This window comes from Struthio camelus, chromosome 7, assembly GCF_040807025.1.
Source record: "Struthio camelus isolate bStrCam1 chromosome 7, bStrCam1.hap1, whole genome shotgun sequence".
Lineage (NCBI taxonomy): Eukaryota > Metazoa > Chordata > Aves > Struthioniformes > Struthionidae > Struthio > Struthio camelus.
This window is the reverse complement of record NC_090948.1, coordinates 18,902,920-18,919,491: the sequence shown is the minus strand read 5'-3', so window position 1 is coordinate 18,919,491 and position 16,572 is coordinate 18,902,920. Positions and strand designations below refer to the sequence as shown.

At 39.2% G+C, this 16,572-nt stretch overlaps 1 protein-coding gene across 4 annotated transcripts in view; it reads left to right on the top strand.

Annotated features, from left to right (window-relative positions):
* IDE (insulin degrading enzyme) overlaps positions 1–5,677 on the top strand; it is a 75,285-nt gene extending 69,608 nt beyond the window's left edge. For all 4 annotated transcript variants that reach the window (XM_068950021.1, XM_068950020.1, XM_068950019.1 and 1 more), the window contains exons 23-25: positions 349–421; positions 2,378–2,445; positions 3,493–5,677. In XM_068950021.1, coding sequence (XP_068806122.1) covers positions 349–421; positions 2,378–2,445; positions 3,493–3,588 — 237 coding nt within the window. In that variant the 3' untranslated portion in view covers positions 3,589–5,677. The remainder of the gene's footprint in view (positions 1–348; positions 422–2,377; positions 2,446–3,492) is intronic.
* Positions 5,678–16,572: the final 10,895 nt, after the last annotated feature.

Sequence of the window (16,572 nt, the reverse complement as noted above, 5' to 3'; positions counted from 1 at the left end):
AACATTTGTGTTCAGGGTGATGTGCTTCCAGAAGGCTACTAGGGTTTGGAAACCGCAGAGATTTTGGTTGCATACTTGATATGATGACAGTTAATGGCTTAATTTCTGTTACTTCTGGTTTTTCTGTGTCCCAAATGCTACATGAATTTCTTACACAACTTGGTTCTAAAATTATTCAAATAACTGTATGGCTGACCTTTAATAATATTTTAAGGGACATTGCAAAATTCACCCTCATTTTAAAGCTCAAATTAAAATGTAATTGCTGTCATACTTCTACTGTTTTGTAAACATAACCTCTGAGTGTTACCCCACACCTGAAAGAATTGATAATGTTGTTTACCGTAGGTACTGCTGGCAATAGATGCTCCCAGAAGACACAAGGTATCAGTACATGTCCTTGCAAGGGAAATGGATTCCTGTAAGTATTGTACTGAATGTAATATTTAATCAATTCCTGTTCAAGCAGTCATAGTTAAAGACAGCCACGTTATATGGTATAAATACGATGCACTGCATATATACCTTTTAGAGGAAAAAATACTTCTTTATAGGTTTTCCTCACATGGGTGCTTCAAAATTTGTGATTGACATTTGTGACCAAATTTTTCAGAATTTTTCTGAAACGTCAACTTTTTCTGAAGTACATTGATATTAAAATGATATATCTTAAAATGTAATGCTGCTTTTGTCAAGAGAATATTTTAAAATAAACATAAAACTCCGTAACATTCCTGCTGGGGAAAAACAAAATTAAGATTTGCAGTTATCAATATGCTTTTTTTCTGACAAACAGTGAATATCTGCAAATTATTATTCAAGCACCTCCAAAAAAAACCCAAAACCCTTCTAAGCATGTCCAGTATATTTAAACGTGAAAAAGTCAAAGTTTATTTGGGCTTTATTTTCAAGTAATCTAGATTAGCTGTAAATTGTAAACCGTGTTACTCCATTCTCAAGTTCAAGAAGGAAAATGTTAAAATTGTTACCGTTTTAATGTAAATAAACTAAGAGGAAAAACTTCTGTGCTGTTTTGTGCAGATTTTTCACCAGTTTATAATGGACTTAAATTCCAAGTGTAACTAGTTACAAAATCAAGGATGGTAAATGTTTGTGTGTAAAATAAAAAGAGGCAGATACTTGTGTGCCTGTACTGAGACTCCTTCCAGTCTCAGAATGACTGGTTGTATGGTACCATGGAAGTCATAATTATGCAGCTGTGTAAGGAAGACTTATTTTAAAGTATCCGACCAATTTTCTTGACTGATCATAGCCAAACAGAAATAGCTCTGATGCTTTGCTTAACTAGGGAAAACATTTTAAAATGTAAAAACTTAAATTCCTAGAATGGCTTATGTGCTTGTAACGATATCTTCCTGAGACGAGGGTGAGTATGGGAGACACCGTAACAACTGGTAGCTCTGTAGAGGGTGCAGCAGGGTGTTCTGTCCTGCTCCCTCCGTGCATTCCCCAGCCCCAAAGCATTTAATCTGGCATGTGGCCTCTTTTCTGCCATCACAAGGAAACGGGTACTTTCATGCATTTCCAATGAATTCTAATAAGCATTCTTGGAAACAAGTGCAGGTGCTTAACCTCTGAAGAGTAACACGAAGGAGAAAGTCTAAAAATATTCTGGAGGAGAACCCTTCCTTATGGAGGCAGACGCACTGTTTCCCCTAACAGTGGAAAAAACTGGAAGCAGGAGAGTAGAGAACGGGGATTTAGGAGGGAGAAACACTTGAACTCCCCATGTGAGTGTCAGGGTTGAAATTGGAGGATGGAAGTAAAAGAAGAGAGGCTTGAGGAATTTAAGACTAGATGTTCTGCGGGACAGGTGGACTGAATGCAAGAAAGAGTTTGGGGCGGCCTGGAGTTAGGGCATGCGTGGGGACAGGCAGGGAAGTTTTGGGGTTGCTGAAGAGGGTTGGGAACATGGAGTATCGCCCCCTGCCTCTACAGGTGTATCCTCCTAGAAGATTCTGTGTTGGGAATACAGACGTGCTATTGTTGTCTTGCCATTGTTGCATTTACCATGGGCATTTACTACTGTTCACGTGATTTGTACTGAAAACCCATTCAAGTATTCGTTGCTCAGTGAATTAGCAGTTTTTTATTTCTAGGTTCTCTTTGTGTGCAAATAAAATGAATAAAAGCCACTGCTCCTCAACACGTGATCTCAAGTCCAGTCCTGGATTAGTCTGAATTTCTAAAGACGACTGCGGAGGTCAAAAGCAAAATCTTCAGAAAATGTTATTTATAGATATGTTACATACAGAAAGCACAGATTAATTTTATCTGTCTTATAAGAGAAAGAGTTCATATGTATAAGGTACTAATTAAATTACGGTCCTAAATTAATTTTGATAATGTTAAATAGGCCCTGTTGTTGGAGAATTTCCATGCCAAAATGATGTGAACCTGGCACCAGCACCACCACTACCACAGGTAAAACTGCAGTATCATTAAAGAAAAGGTTGTAGGGAGAAAGTAGAAACTTCTTGAAATTCATACCAGTGCAGGTTGATGTTTCAGCTCTTTTATACCATGCATTGTTATCCTCAATAACTGCAGGTTTTTTCCTGACTTTTTTTCTTTTTAATTTGACTAGTCTCTCCTTGTTGCCTTTGTTCCTACTGTTCTAAGCTAATGGAAGTAGTTAACTGTACTGAGTATCTACACTGTGGAATAAAGTGCAGATAATTATTGTATGAAAACACTGAGTATATATGATAGGGTATATTACGTGCAAAGAGAAGGCTGCATATGCATCATCAAATTTATTATCATCTTTGTTTAAAAAAAAAAAAAAAAAAAAAAGCTTGGCTTTTATCCTTAGGCCTGAAATACTAATGCAAATTCCTGTCATTGTGTTACTTGTGGAGGAAGCAATTTGCCAACTTCTATTCATACAAGTATTACAGGTTTCACTGTGATGCTTTTTGTGTGAGTAGAGATAATAGTATTAGGCCCTTACTGAACCTGAAATGAGGTTGCTTGAAGAAGGATGGTAACATTTGTCTCAGTAAGTAATTAGCTACTTTCTTCTTCCCTTTTTTTAAAAATGTTTTTTGAAATAATCACAGTGGAAGTATAATAACTCATCAAATTGCTATTGTTTTTATGATCTCAACTCTGGCATTCAAAGGATAGCTGATATATTCTGAAACAGAATTCATAAATGAAAAGACAAAGTAGTTGAGCTCTGTATTTACTAAATACTTGCCATTATTAATAATGCAGTTACTGCATTATAGATACTATTTTAAATTATCCAGAGTAAATGCCAAGCCATGTATTATTTCATAAGCAATAACATGATATTTTGGGGGTTCCCGTGGTAATGAATGTGAGTCACTTATATTGCAGAAAAGAGAACAAGAATGATATGTTTATGTGTGGCTGTAGCAAAAGTTAAAATTGAAAGTGAGGATTTTCCCACTTTTCTGACTGAAGATATTGAGCAGACTTTTTCTTGCATACGCTTCTTTGCAGCCAAGTGTGATTGAAAATATGACAGAATTCAAGCGCAGTCTGCCACTCTTTCCACTGGTGAAACCACATATCAATTTCATGGCTGCAAAACTGTGAAGAACCCCAATGGATGAAGAAATGCAGTGATCAGTACTGACATGGTTTTAAGGGATTTCATGATGAACAAAATGATTAAAGATTATTAGGATACATGGTTCTGTCCATTATGAAAGTCCCAAATATGTTCTTGGTTCATTGAACATTAACTGTGTATTAGGGATAGAAAGCATAGAAAAATCAGTTGTGGTCATGTGTCATTTATATTACAGAAAGCCTGTTGAAAACCAAAAATCAACTGAAACAATAAAAAACTTGTAGATGCAGTATATTTTTTAAATAGTATATCCCTTTAAATTTTCATTTTGATTTAAAAAAAAAAAAAAGCCTCTAGAGTAAACAAATTCTGCTTGTAATATCCATAATATTACTGAAAAACGCCATTTAGTAGCCCAGTAATAATCTTATTGGGGGCCAAATGGGGGAGGAAAGTAGGTCCTTTGGGGAATGGGGTCCACAATTTTTAATAAAAAGAGAGACTTTCACATTTTTTGAAAAGTGACATGTTGAATGATACTTTTTAAATTGATCCTTAATGCAACCAACATATTTTCTATTTAAGTTTTATGAAGACCAGTGGGGAAAAAAGGAAATTTGACAACACGGTAATAAGTGAGGGAACTATCTTAACAAGAGTAACTGAAGATCCTGGCATGGTTTTAATCTTTCTATACAAACTTTGGGACATTTTATATTCAAACTAGTAAAATGCTGGAAACACTTAGTCCATCTGCTTTCTGTTCTCAGAAGTGTTGTCCTAGGCTCTTGATACCGTAAACATCCTGTTCAATTTGTCAGGGTTACTCTGAATTGTTGCCATTTGGTATATCAGATATTTTATTTGATGTCTGTCTTGTTTTCAAGTTGCTCATACATTACGAGGGTTCCCCATCGGTACATTTTGCCTTACTTGTTTTATTAGGTCTCAGTCCAGCAAAGCACTTACTAGTGCGAACAACTTGAAGCGTGCGTTAGTTCTCAAGAACAGATGAAGTCAAATACGGGGCTCTGTAATGAATCAGTGGAGTTCTTGCAATATGTCTCTGCGGGTGCTGTTTGGCAGGCGCTGGAGACAGCGCAGCACCTGGCTGGCAGTACTGCTACAGCACAGTACTTGCTTCAGGTTACATCACAAGATGTTTGTTCCCAGCTCTTTTAAGAAGGCTGCGCAAAACTGAGGAAGATCAAGAATTATGTTGAAATATTATATGTATATATTTCATAATTTAGTAAAAATGGTAAAACAATATATTATGTCTAGTCTTCACCGAGTTGCTCGCTTCTGCAGATTGTTGTTCTGCTTGAGAGCAAATCAGGTAAAGTCTTCAGACAGAAAAAGGTAAAAGAGCATCTTATTAATTACTAAGCTTTTTTACCTTTTTGCCTTTTTAATGTAATTGAATGACGTTATTCAGACGGGACAGAGCAGGCAAAGCACTGAAGAGAGAAAACCTGCTCATATGAGCCCTTCCTGTCAGGGGTGCTGCTGCGAGTTTGCTGCCTATTAAAAGAACTCGAAACTAAGGCCTTGGTCTCAGATGCGCGTTGGCTTACCTCAGGATCCTGGTAGCTTCGATACGGCTGCTCTTGTCCTAGAAATTGGTATTCTGATTTACGCTCATTTTGAAGCCAATTTGTATGGGTAACTGACAGGATTAGGGCTTCAGTTTGTGTTTCTGAGAGTCTGTTTTAATTGAATAAATACAGTGCATTTAAAAGTTGTTTGAAAAGTTAGAAGTACATATGTGTTACCATCTTTTTAATAAATTTGATGCTAGTTTGCGATGTAACCTGTTGCCAGTGAAGGCTACTAACATTTTTTGTTGCCTAAGGAAAAAAATGTAAACGTAGTGTAAACCAAAACAGTATTGGGGTCTCTGTTCACCACATTTTTCATGGATCCTTCTCATATAATGGGCTTTTTTACCCTCTTGCATTTGCTTTTGTTTATAATTTTCTTTTAGTAAAAGTATTTGTATTATATATATTAAAAGTTTTGACAACATATTATAAAAATATATATTTTGGGATTTAGTATTTAAACATACCACTCTTACGGTGAATAAAATGAAATTGCTTCTGTCATATGTAAAAAAATAAATATATATATATATATATTCATGATAGTAGGATGAACTCTAATTGTAACAAATTATATGAATAAATTGGAACGACAGTGTATTTAACAGAAGCTCACGAATCGTGTTTTCCAGAGGAAAAAATGTAGAATTTTAAAATTCTGTGAGTGGATGTGGAAACCCATGTTTTAATTGCTTTTAAGTGTTCTCCAGCATTTTACGGTTTCTGAGTTTGATATAGCAGTAAATTTTGATAAACTCAGGCATACTAATGGGTTCATTTCAATGAATCCAAAGCTGCAGTGTCTACAAGCAATAAAAAACTACCTAGAATACACTGTAATTCAGTTTTAGTGCTTGTTAATTAGTTTATGTAAGAAACCATAAATTATTATTACATAACTGTAATTTTTGCAAGTGCTATTTTGAGCAGTTTATGTGGAATTGGGTGCATGTGACACAGCCAGTATGACAGAGTGCTAGAGTTATTCTGTTTACAATAAACAATCTGAATTTAACCTTTGGAGTTCTTAATTTGTTTTATTTGAACTGTTTGCATACTGGTAATGTTACATCTCTCAGCCTGTGCATTCTTTTATTATTATTTTTATACAGTAATCATGAATTGCTCAGACCGCGTTGCTTGGACTAGTTAGGCTGCTTAGGACTGCTATATATAGTGTTTCCATTCGCTTCTAGGGAAGTTTGAGGACAGTTGCGTCCCCATGTGGCATCCCACCTCTTGTAAACAGATCACCTTTGCTGCTCTACGAGTGTATGCGAATTTTATAAAATAAAGGTAGAAATATTTACATAAGACAAGATTTTATTTTTAATTATCAAATCTGAAACTGTAAATTCAGAGCATCCCTGCAGCCTAACTTAAGCTTACTCAGTCTAGCTTTACAGTGTTTGCTTTTGAGAAATTATTTTCTCTGTTAGTTTTCTATTGTTTTATGCCCACCACAAGATTACTTTCAGAAAGATTAGAAATAATGGTGATTGTTAGGATGGTCTATAGTGTGAACTCTGACAGCATCAGCCTGCACTTCTGCTGTTGTAATGGGGCTCCTTGAAGTAGCATCTTACTGTAGGCAAGGTAAAGAGAGTGGTTTTGTCCCTGGCATGGGGAAGAGTGGTTGGACATCTCAGCAGAGGAATAAAATGCCTGGCATACACAACTAGGAAATGATTTGTCCCTAACATTAGGGCTCTCTTTTCTCCCCTCTGATTGTTAGGGATGGTTTAAATCTTGAAACATTGGCTTTATTATCTTTTGCAAAAAATCAAGCTACCGAGATTTACTTACTCAGATTGTCACTGTTAACCATAGAGATAGCTGAGCTTTTTCAGGATGTTGTTTAAGTGCTTAGACTCGAATCGTTCTTGCTGATAATGTGTTGCACAGTGTAATCATCTGTTGCGTGGAAAAAGCATTACCCACCTTTTTAAATTCATGTATTGTTTTCTAGCTCTTGTTATAACATAAGATCAGCGGAATATTAGTCTACCTTCTCTCTACCATTTAACTGTTTAATGTGCTTTTGTTATAGCTCTGTTGTAAAGTGAAAAATCCTAATCTTCCACACCTTTCTTCATATATTTTTGCCATATATTTTCCAATAGCTGACCATTGAACAGATACTATTGCCAACAATGATGCCTGGGTCCTTTCCTTGAGCTGATAGCTAATTTGTTAGCCAACAAATCCAAAATCCAACTGTGAAATACTTATTTTCAAGTCAGTTTATTATTGTTACTGCATGCCACAAAACACAGGGTACCTCCTATACTATTTTGAAGGAAGGAAGAGATCAGAGACTCGGGTACCTTTCTTACCTTTCATGTAATTTAATTAGAAGCCTTGCCTATGTAGCTTCTGCTGGAAGGCTTTTATCTGAAACATTGCAGAGTGCATGTTCTATTCAAAGAAGGTGCTCACGAGTTAGAGCATGTGCTCTTGGTGGAAAGCAATACCAATAGTATGTGGAATCTGAATTGCAAATAAAAAGAAGAAAGTATGTATAAGGCCAAGGGCCCAGCAGAACTGGAAAATGTCACAGTGAAACCAACTTACTTGAACTCGATCATCTAAATAGAATTAAATATTTAAGATGCTTACGGCTTTTTTAACTACTACTTTTAAGCCTCTCCAAGGCTGTTAACTAAAAGAAAATACTTTAAAGGATGTAGACACCCCAGTGCTGAGCATTTACTGAATCCCTCTTTTGTGGTGCAATGCAAAATTTTGAATTGGAGCCGCTGACTGTTTGTGCAGCGCATGGAAAAAGATACACACCTCCAAGTTGGTATGTTGAGCAAGGAGCTGACTAGGCTAGCCAGTGGCAGACTGCAGTGAGAGGGCTGCAAGTTTAAATTCTGCTTCTTTCTGACGACCTTCCTGTGCTTTAGAAAGACATACTTCCTTCTGCTTCGAACTTCCATTGCAGCTTTTCACTGCCTGCTCGGCTTCCCTTTCAAGCAGGTAGCCAGGAGTTGTGGCACTCTTCTAGTGACAGCCAAAAATATGTAAATTTTTCCCTGAAGCAGCAGCTGGAACTTAGGACCCCTTCCCAACACACACACACACACACACAAAAAAAAAAACTTGATGTCCCATGGTACATCCAGGCTAATATATGCATGTATTCTGGTACTGAACACTTACTCTGCAAAATTAGAACAATAGGAGGGAACAAGGGGGTCCCCAGTCTGCATTACGGCTCTCCTGGGAGGTGGGAAAAATGAGCTAGAAAAAATTCTAACAGAAGAAGGAACTGAATCAATTTTTTTCTGTAACTGGCACTAACCATTGAGCTGTGGTATAGAGGAATGTGCTTTTTATGTGAAATCTTATGTAAAGGATGAGCTCCTACGATGAGAGAGGTAGAAGAATACCTGTTGGTAGAATCCTAAGAAGATGTAGGTGGGAGACAAATACTAACATATTCAGCATTGTTAAGGCCGAGTCATTTCAGGGCATGCGCAAAAATGGTGTTCTGGGAAATCTAATATAGAAAATGTGGGTGCATATATATGTTAGTGACAGCTGAGTGTGGGCTTTGAAGACAAAAAATTTTGATGCCTTTTAGTGGACACAGCTCTTAAAACATGCTGTATAGTTATTAAAGTGATGTGCTTGACAAGGCAATGCTAGAGCTGGTTTAAAACATCAGGAACTTGAAAACATTTCACAGCAGTATTGCTCAGAAATGGTTCACTTGGCATTTTTCAAACTTTCCAACTTGCTTTGGGATTAAATAAATTTAGCTTTATACAGGTTTCAACCCAACTAAATATTTGCACGTGGATGTAAAAGCCAGGAAGAGTGACAGTAGATTAATATCTGCAACTTGAAGTCAGTGAGCTGTCAAAGAGTTCAGCATTTCCCTACTTTATCTCTTTGTCATTACAGCAACTTTTAGCCTGGTAATACTTGTGCATTTCAAGCCTTCTGCAGCGCCGGAAAAAAGGGTTTCTCAAGAACACTTAATTCAAATGAAATTCTGTGTTTCAGCTGTGAGATAGCAGTATCATGCACTGGTGTTAAGGCTGAAACTTAAGGAATCCCCCCAAAAATCTGTGCAGATAATAATCCCCCAATTTGTAGTGTTGATTAATATTCATTTCCAGATAAAATTTTAGGAAAAAATGTAATTGTGACAATTTTGCAGCATTGAATGTATTTTAGGAACGCAGGAGTCTGTACTTATAACTGGATTGGGCATCTCCACAAGCTGATTGTTTAATTCTAATACTCCTTGTGTCATCTTCAAAGGCAGAGACAACTGCTGTTCATCTCTCCCTGTGTGCAGGTCTCTGACCAAGGAGAGATGACCAGGGCACTCCCATTGCCACATCAGCCAAAAGCGTCATTGATGGTGTCGCTTTAGCACATGGACCAGGTGTGGGCTGCATGCATGTGCTAGGGCATTTTTTCCATGATTAGAATTTATCTGAGTGGAGCCTGGTAAGTTTTATCTGTAAAATTATACAAAGATGACATCTAGAATATGTCTAAGCATGGAGAGCCCCACTGGACTGCCACTAAAGCTCAGCAAAGTGGGTGATTTAAGCAAGTAGAACTATTTCGGAAAGAATCTGAAAACAAGTGCTACTCAACTGCAACAGGAGACTGAATTGATCTGCTGTTGTACGTGCAATATGACTCACATTGCCATGAATAACCTAATATATATGTACATTATGCAGCCTTTTCCTGGAAGCAGGCATATTTAAGAGTGGAATAGCTTGTAGGCTCTTTGTAGCTCGAGGAACGCATATACAAAGAATGCTTGTAGTTAGGATTTCCCACTTGATTTTAAACGCCAATAGTCATTAAAGTGTTATGAATGTTAAAATACAGAAGATTGTATTAAGCTCAATGTATACAAAATGTAGAGTGAGCTGCGGTGCTTGCCCGCACGGTGAGCCACTTAATGCAAATAATTTTGAAATGGAAGACAATGCATATAAGTTGAAAGCAACTAGTTGCATGCCATTTTGCACTTCTTGTCTGATACCATGTCTATCTGTCACATCATTATGTATAGAGTATACGTTCCTGTGACAAGGGGTCATGTGTTACGTTTGTAAGCTATCAGTGCACAACTGTGGCACTGTATAGCTAATAAATTTTATTAGGTTGTTTTACACTATTACTTCATTCAATGTTTATACAAGACCTGCTTTCAGGACACTTTCAGTATCTGAACAGCCAAAGTTTCTTTGAGCTTTGAAAGCAACAAAATAATAGGTAGCAGAATCTCTCATTGCCTTTATTAACACTACCTTGTCTACTAAACGGGCAAAAAAAATGCAGTTAGGATAATTCGGAGATTAAACCCTAACTATTATAAACTAGCCTGACTGCTGGAGTAAATGTGTTGCCCTCTAGTATCTTGGTAGCCCTAGATTACGGAATATTTATATTTTACAATAGTATTGGCATAAACTGTGACTAATCAATTAAAATAATTAGAAATACTGTTGGAACAGCTTAATAATACTGGTACTGTGGTAACAGTTGTTTGTTTGTTTGTTTGTTTTTAAGCAAATTGAGATCCACATTAGCATCTGTCATGCCCAGAAAGAGCATTAAATCCAGGCAAAATCCTACTGGTTTCAGACTTTGCTGGATTGAGATTTAATTTAGCAATGGCATCACAGAGATCTTTGTCACAAAGATGCCAAAGGAGCTGCCTTGCTCTTCCGTAGGAGTCACCGAGCACCATTAGGGCAAAAGGATGTACTTAAAGCCCATGATAACATGTATCTGAATTTGTAAAGTATAAATTTACAACATAATTAACACTTTTTCTTAAGCTCAAGTAAGTAATACACCTTCTCAAAACTGTTTCGAAAGATTTAATGTGTATGATTGCCCAGCAACTCAGGAAGAATTGTTTAGAAAATGAAGAGCAACACAAAATTAAAGCTGTGTAGATTTATGCGTACAATTAAATAAGGCTGTAAGGGACAGTGCAGTCAGTAAGCTTGAACTGTTTTATTTATTCTGGTTCACTGAAGATGCTGAGGTGCCCTCATATGTGATGCCAGAAACGTCCTGGCAACAGTGTGCGCAGTCCTGGGCAGACCATCGGTAGACTGGTATTGCAAGGGAGATACTGAGCGACTTGGAGAGACGTGGTGAGAACAGATGTCCACTACAGTGTCCACAGACCAGGAGCAGCTCCTCCATTTAAAAAGAGCTGAATTTGTAATGTTTCTTTCTGGTTCTCAAAGTAAAGGAATGGCTAAAGGGGTCAGGAGAGAAGGGGTGTCCCGTTTTTGCTGGCCCCTTGCAATCTCAGATGCACTGGCTAAATACTACCTTTCTATTCTGAGCAGCAACTACAAATCAGTCTCCTTACTCAACAGTTCTTCCCTTTTGTTCAATTTAGTATGAAGTGTTACTACTTTTTCCCTGTTAGAAAGAAAGTTTAATTATATCTCATTTTTGGCAGTATTTCTAGTGCTGTTTCTAACCAGTTACCTGTGCATACAGATATGGATGTGCCTATGTATTTGAAAATTACATGCCACATCTAGCCCCTAATCTTGAGACTGAACCAAATAACAGAATTGGGCTTTATACTTATGGTGATGCAAGAGAATAAAAGACTGCAAGTTTGATTTTTGGTCCCATGCTGAGTCTTTAGAGCTGGCACTTTCCAGACCTAGAAAGACAAGTAGAAGTAATGAAATTGACAGTTAACACTGAGCTTTATTGTGCCATTTCTACAGTAATTTTAAAGTACATTTAAATTATAAAGTAATTTTAAATAGGATTGCACGTTTAATTTGCAGAGAAATGTTCAGATTCATGATGTAGTCATGCATATTAAATGACTACTTCTTACTGTTTGACCAGGTTGGGTAAGGGAAGACCAGGAAAGGAAGAATTAATTTTTAGGTTTAATTTGCTATTTCAAAGTTTAAAGAAAAACTGCTATGCAAGACATCAAATTTCACAGCTTAAGTTATAGAAAGTGTCAAGTCTTTTAAACAGCTATATTTTAATTTCTCTTAAATGTAAAGCTTAATTTTCATTGTTTGGAAAACAGTGTATGCATCAGCATAACAATGTCAGCTTAAAAGATTCACCATGAAACAAGACCCTTTCATGGTATCTTTCCTTCACACTGTAATTAAAATCCTTGGTGCTAGATGATACAACATGTGCTGTTATTCCCTATAATAATGTGAAGAGTTGTGCATCTCATCTCTGTGCATGAAGACGATTTTCTTCTTTCTGGTGAGGAAAATCGTGTTTGTATGATTCTAAGGATAACGCGTAAAGAGAACTTTAAATGCTTAATCCGAGATAATAAATCACTTTTAAATCACAAAAGTGGTCCAGGTGTCTGTTTTGTAAGTAGCAAGCCCACGTGAAATCTTCAGCTTCGCAACTTTGCCATCTCGTGACGCGTGCGGCATCCTAGCCCGGCTGCTTGTCCCCGGCCGTCGCTGCGGAAGCCGGTCGTTGCCCTCAAGCGTCAGCGGTTTACAGCCGCGTCGTTTGTCTGGGGGTCTCGCTAAAGCGTTGAGCACACCACGCGGTTACGGAAAGATTTTCATCGGTTTTCATGTTTAATTCATTTTATTTCTGTTTTGGTAGCTCCGGTGGGTCTAGGGCTAGAATTTTGTTTAGGAATTATTTGACCGCCCCTCCGTGTAGCCCCGAGAGGCTGCGGCGGCTCCGCGCCTGAGGCGGCGGGTTTCCTCTGCGGAGCCCGGGCGAGGCGGCCGCCGCGGGCCCTGGGGCACCACCAGCGGGCTGGTCTCCCCGCCACGCTCTGTGCTCGCAGGCCTCGGTTGATTTATTTTTTGGGGGGGGGGTCCTGACTTAACTGGAGGCGAGTTTGCGGCCGCACCGGCGCGGCAGCTGCCGCCGGCAGCTCCGCTGCGCGTCGAAGGTGTGACTGAGGCGACGCCTGTTAGGCTGAGGCCGGGGAGAAAACAAAAAACAAGGCCGTGAACCGCTCTGCCCCTTCCTCGCCTCTTTACCCCACAGCGAGGGGCTCCTTCCCCCCCTCGCCTGGCGCGGGCGGCTTTCCGGTTCCTGGGCGCAAGAGATGCCCCGTTTGCTCATGGAAAGGAGAAACTGCTTCGCCTGTTTTCTCTGCTTCTGCCACAGAGAGCAAAAGCCCTGGTTTTGCATTCAACTTAAGGGTGAATGGAAGGCAAGGGGGTTAACGAGAGAAAATGGCAAAGGGGCTCCAAATCAGCTGACCGGTATTTAAGGGCGTTATTCTGCTGGCTCTCTCTTTCTAAAAATACAACTATCTGTTTCCTGGTTTAGAGAAATAAGCTATAAATGATAGTCTGGCAAGAAGCGCGTGAAAGATGAATAAATTCTGCTGTGCAGAGCCGTAAGCGCGACACGAACGCTGCAGAGATAACGCTTGTTCTTGGCTGGAGAGAAGCCGTGTGCGTTAGAAACTTACCCCTCTGAAGGTTGAGCTGAACTTTTGAGCTTTCAATTGAATAATTGCTCTGTGACTTTTGAAATATTTTGAATTATTTAAATTCCCATTCACTGTAATTGAATAACATTGCAGCTGGTGATTTAAAATGCTGTTGAATTAATTATGACATTTTGTTAAATTCCCTTTTGTCTTTGCTCATGTCAGTTTTTTATTTCAAAGGCCTCAGCTGAAGCAGAACGCGTATCACCCCAGTGCAGAGGAGAGATGAGTCGGAGATTTGTCAGCTTGCCTGGCCTTAGACCTCCTCATGCCTACTAACCACTGTGATGCCAGTTTGAAGTGATGCTACTTGCATATTAAAGAGCTAGACTGCGAAAGCTGAGGCTGCCTTGCTAAGCTCTGTTCTGCTGACCTTGTCTGCTATAGCCTTTCATGGAGAGTTAGATTCACGTGCACATAGCTGTAATAAATTTTCTAGCGCTGGCAGCAGAGAAAAAGGTAAATTCATGCAGGCAAATAGGAGTGAGTCTAAAGGTGAGGTTTTTCTGAGACGGCTGTGTCACTCTCGCGGCTCTCCTGAAAACAGCAGATGCACATCTCCATCCTCCTCCTCTGCCACCCACCCCGTGCTGTTGGGCCAGCTTAAAGAGTTCATCTGACCCCACAGTGAGATGGCACAGGAGCTAAGCTTTCAGTAAGCCAAGACATCCAAAATAAGTTTTCTGCTAAATTAGCTCCGTGAATCAGCTCACAGGGCCAGTGTCAGGAGCTGGGAGAGAGGAAATGAAACAGCTGCTGCCAAAAAAGGCAGTACCAGCCATTACATTGGCTCAGTTTAAGCCATGCCGTGAGCCTAAGGAAATTTATGGGAAGGCTAATACGATGTTGCACACACTATGAAAAGACTAGATCCGTCTGTTGCTTCAGCCTTGTAAATCTGAAGGCTCCTTAAATGTTAATTATAGCTTATTTGCTTAAATAAGAACAATGTCTGAGCAATGGCCTTACCCCTACATTTACACCCCATCTATGACTTAGAAATAGCTGAGTGAAATCCGTACCCAAACAGCTGCTTTTGAAGCCGAACTACCAGGCTGCCTGAGTGGCCTTTTGCAGGCAGCCGTGCTGCCGTCCCACCCGAGGCAGCCGTGCTGCGAGCCGCCTGGGGGCCGGCCAGCCCTGCGCCCGTCCAGCAGGACCCGCTGCGTGAGCCTAGGCGCAGCGCTTTTGGCCAGAGCTGGTTCAAATCGTGGCGCCGCCAATCACAGATGTGATTTCTCCCATCTCCAAAAAGCCAACCAATATTAAGCTACCCATATTAAAAGAAGAAAGGGCTGCAGCCATGACTGAGAATATATGACGGGAAAGGGAATTACACCCTTTTCTGGTATCAGGCCCGTCAAAGCCTTTTTAGGATGCTGGATATCAGTCTGAAATTTTTTGAGTCTAAGCTAAAAGTAACTTTTTCCCTTGCCTGTGTCCCAAAGCTTATTTTTATGTCATCCCTCTAACTATTTTTCGCTGCCGTAATTCAGAGCAAACTATGTGTGGGACTGGAGTAACTGTCAGCTTGGAAAAGGTACACACTTCCTTCTGCAGATGATGGAGTTTACCAGGCAAGTGGGTTGCTGACCCCATACGGATAGCTGTACATGGAAGGCAAAAAGATTCATGTCTTCTTCCAGTTTCTTGCCATCCTCTATTCTTGTAATGCGTAGTCCAAGTTTAATTTCAGCATTTTGTATTCACTTTCCGTTTTAGTTCTGCTAAGTGGTACACTAACTTCCTTCAATACACTAAACAGATGCTCTTTTTCACTTGGACTACCTATGCCTAATGTTGGATTTGATTAATTTTAGCTTATGAGAGTCATTGCTCTAGTATAAATCTCCCTGAGACACTAGTTTTTATTTAAAAGGGCAAATGCATTTGTTTTGTTACTGCAATCTCATCAGCGGTTTACTACGTGGGAACAAATTTATTTCTTACGGATCAGACAAATGGTTCCTGCATATTTTTATATATCCTTTCATATGCTGCTCATTAAACTTGAAACACCTTTTGATGAGAGAGCAAATCAATGGGCTAAACAGTAATTATCTATCTCCCGCAAATCACTGTTCTTGACAGAATAAGGCATATTTACCATTTATTCGCCTGTGTTTGGTGGCAGCCACTTCATGATAAAACAGAGTGCTGTTTTTTCAAGGTACAACTCAAAGATAAGCAGTTCTTTAGGCAGAACTTCAAGAGCTTGATATGAAAGTTTAAAACAGAAAGAAAAGTAAATGTATATTTCTGGGCTCAGAAAAAAAGGTTCAGGCTGCAACCAAGAACAATTACAAACCTCTACTGAAAAAAAAAATTAGTGCTTGCTCATCACCTTGATGCTTGCAGGCAAATTTAAAAAAAAAAAAAAAAAAATCTCAGCTCAGCCACAGGTCCCACATGAGGGGAAAAAGCAAACTCCCCCCCCGGATTTCAGTCCCCAGCCTAACTGCCACCTGCTGTCTTTTGAGAGAGAGGTTATCCCTGGAACACTGCATTCGCATTGTGTCTCTCATGCATACGTCAAGGCTTTAACACAGGACAAAAACATGATGAATTTAGCAGAAGTACCAATTCAGATAAGTACAGGCTCAGATGCTGCTAAATTGGCAATTATAACTAGATAGTCTCCACTCCCCCGCCATCATCATTGTCAGCGCTGGAAGTTTTGCCTCAGTTCAGCAAGTATTCTGTGTTGCAAGCTTTCATTTGTCTTGTTTGACAGCTTACAGTGATTTTTGTTTGGCTGTACTGATGAACTGCAGTAAATGGAAGAGCTCCAACCACCAGACGCATAAGAGAGGGATTAGTCCAAATCTACAATTCCTACATAATTGGAAAATGGGAAGATTAACTATAAAAGAAGGACTGAAGCAGAACATAAGATCAGATCCTCCAAATACCGCACGTGTTCAGGATTGCAAGTC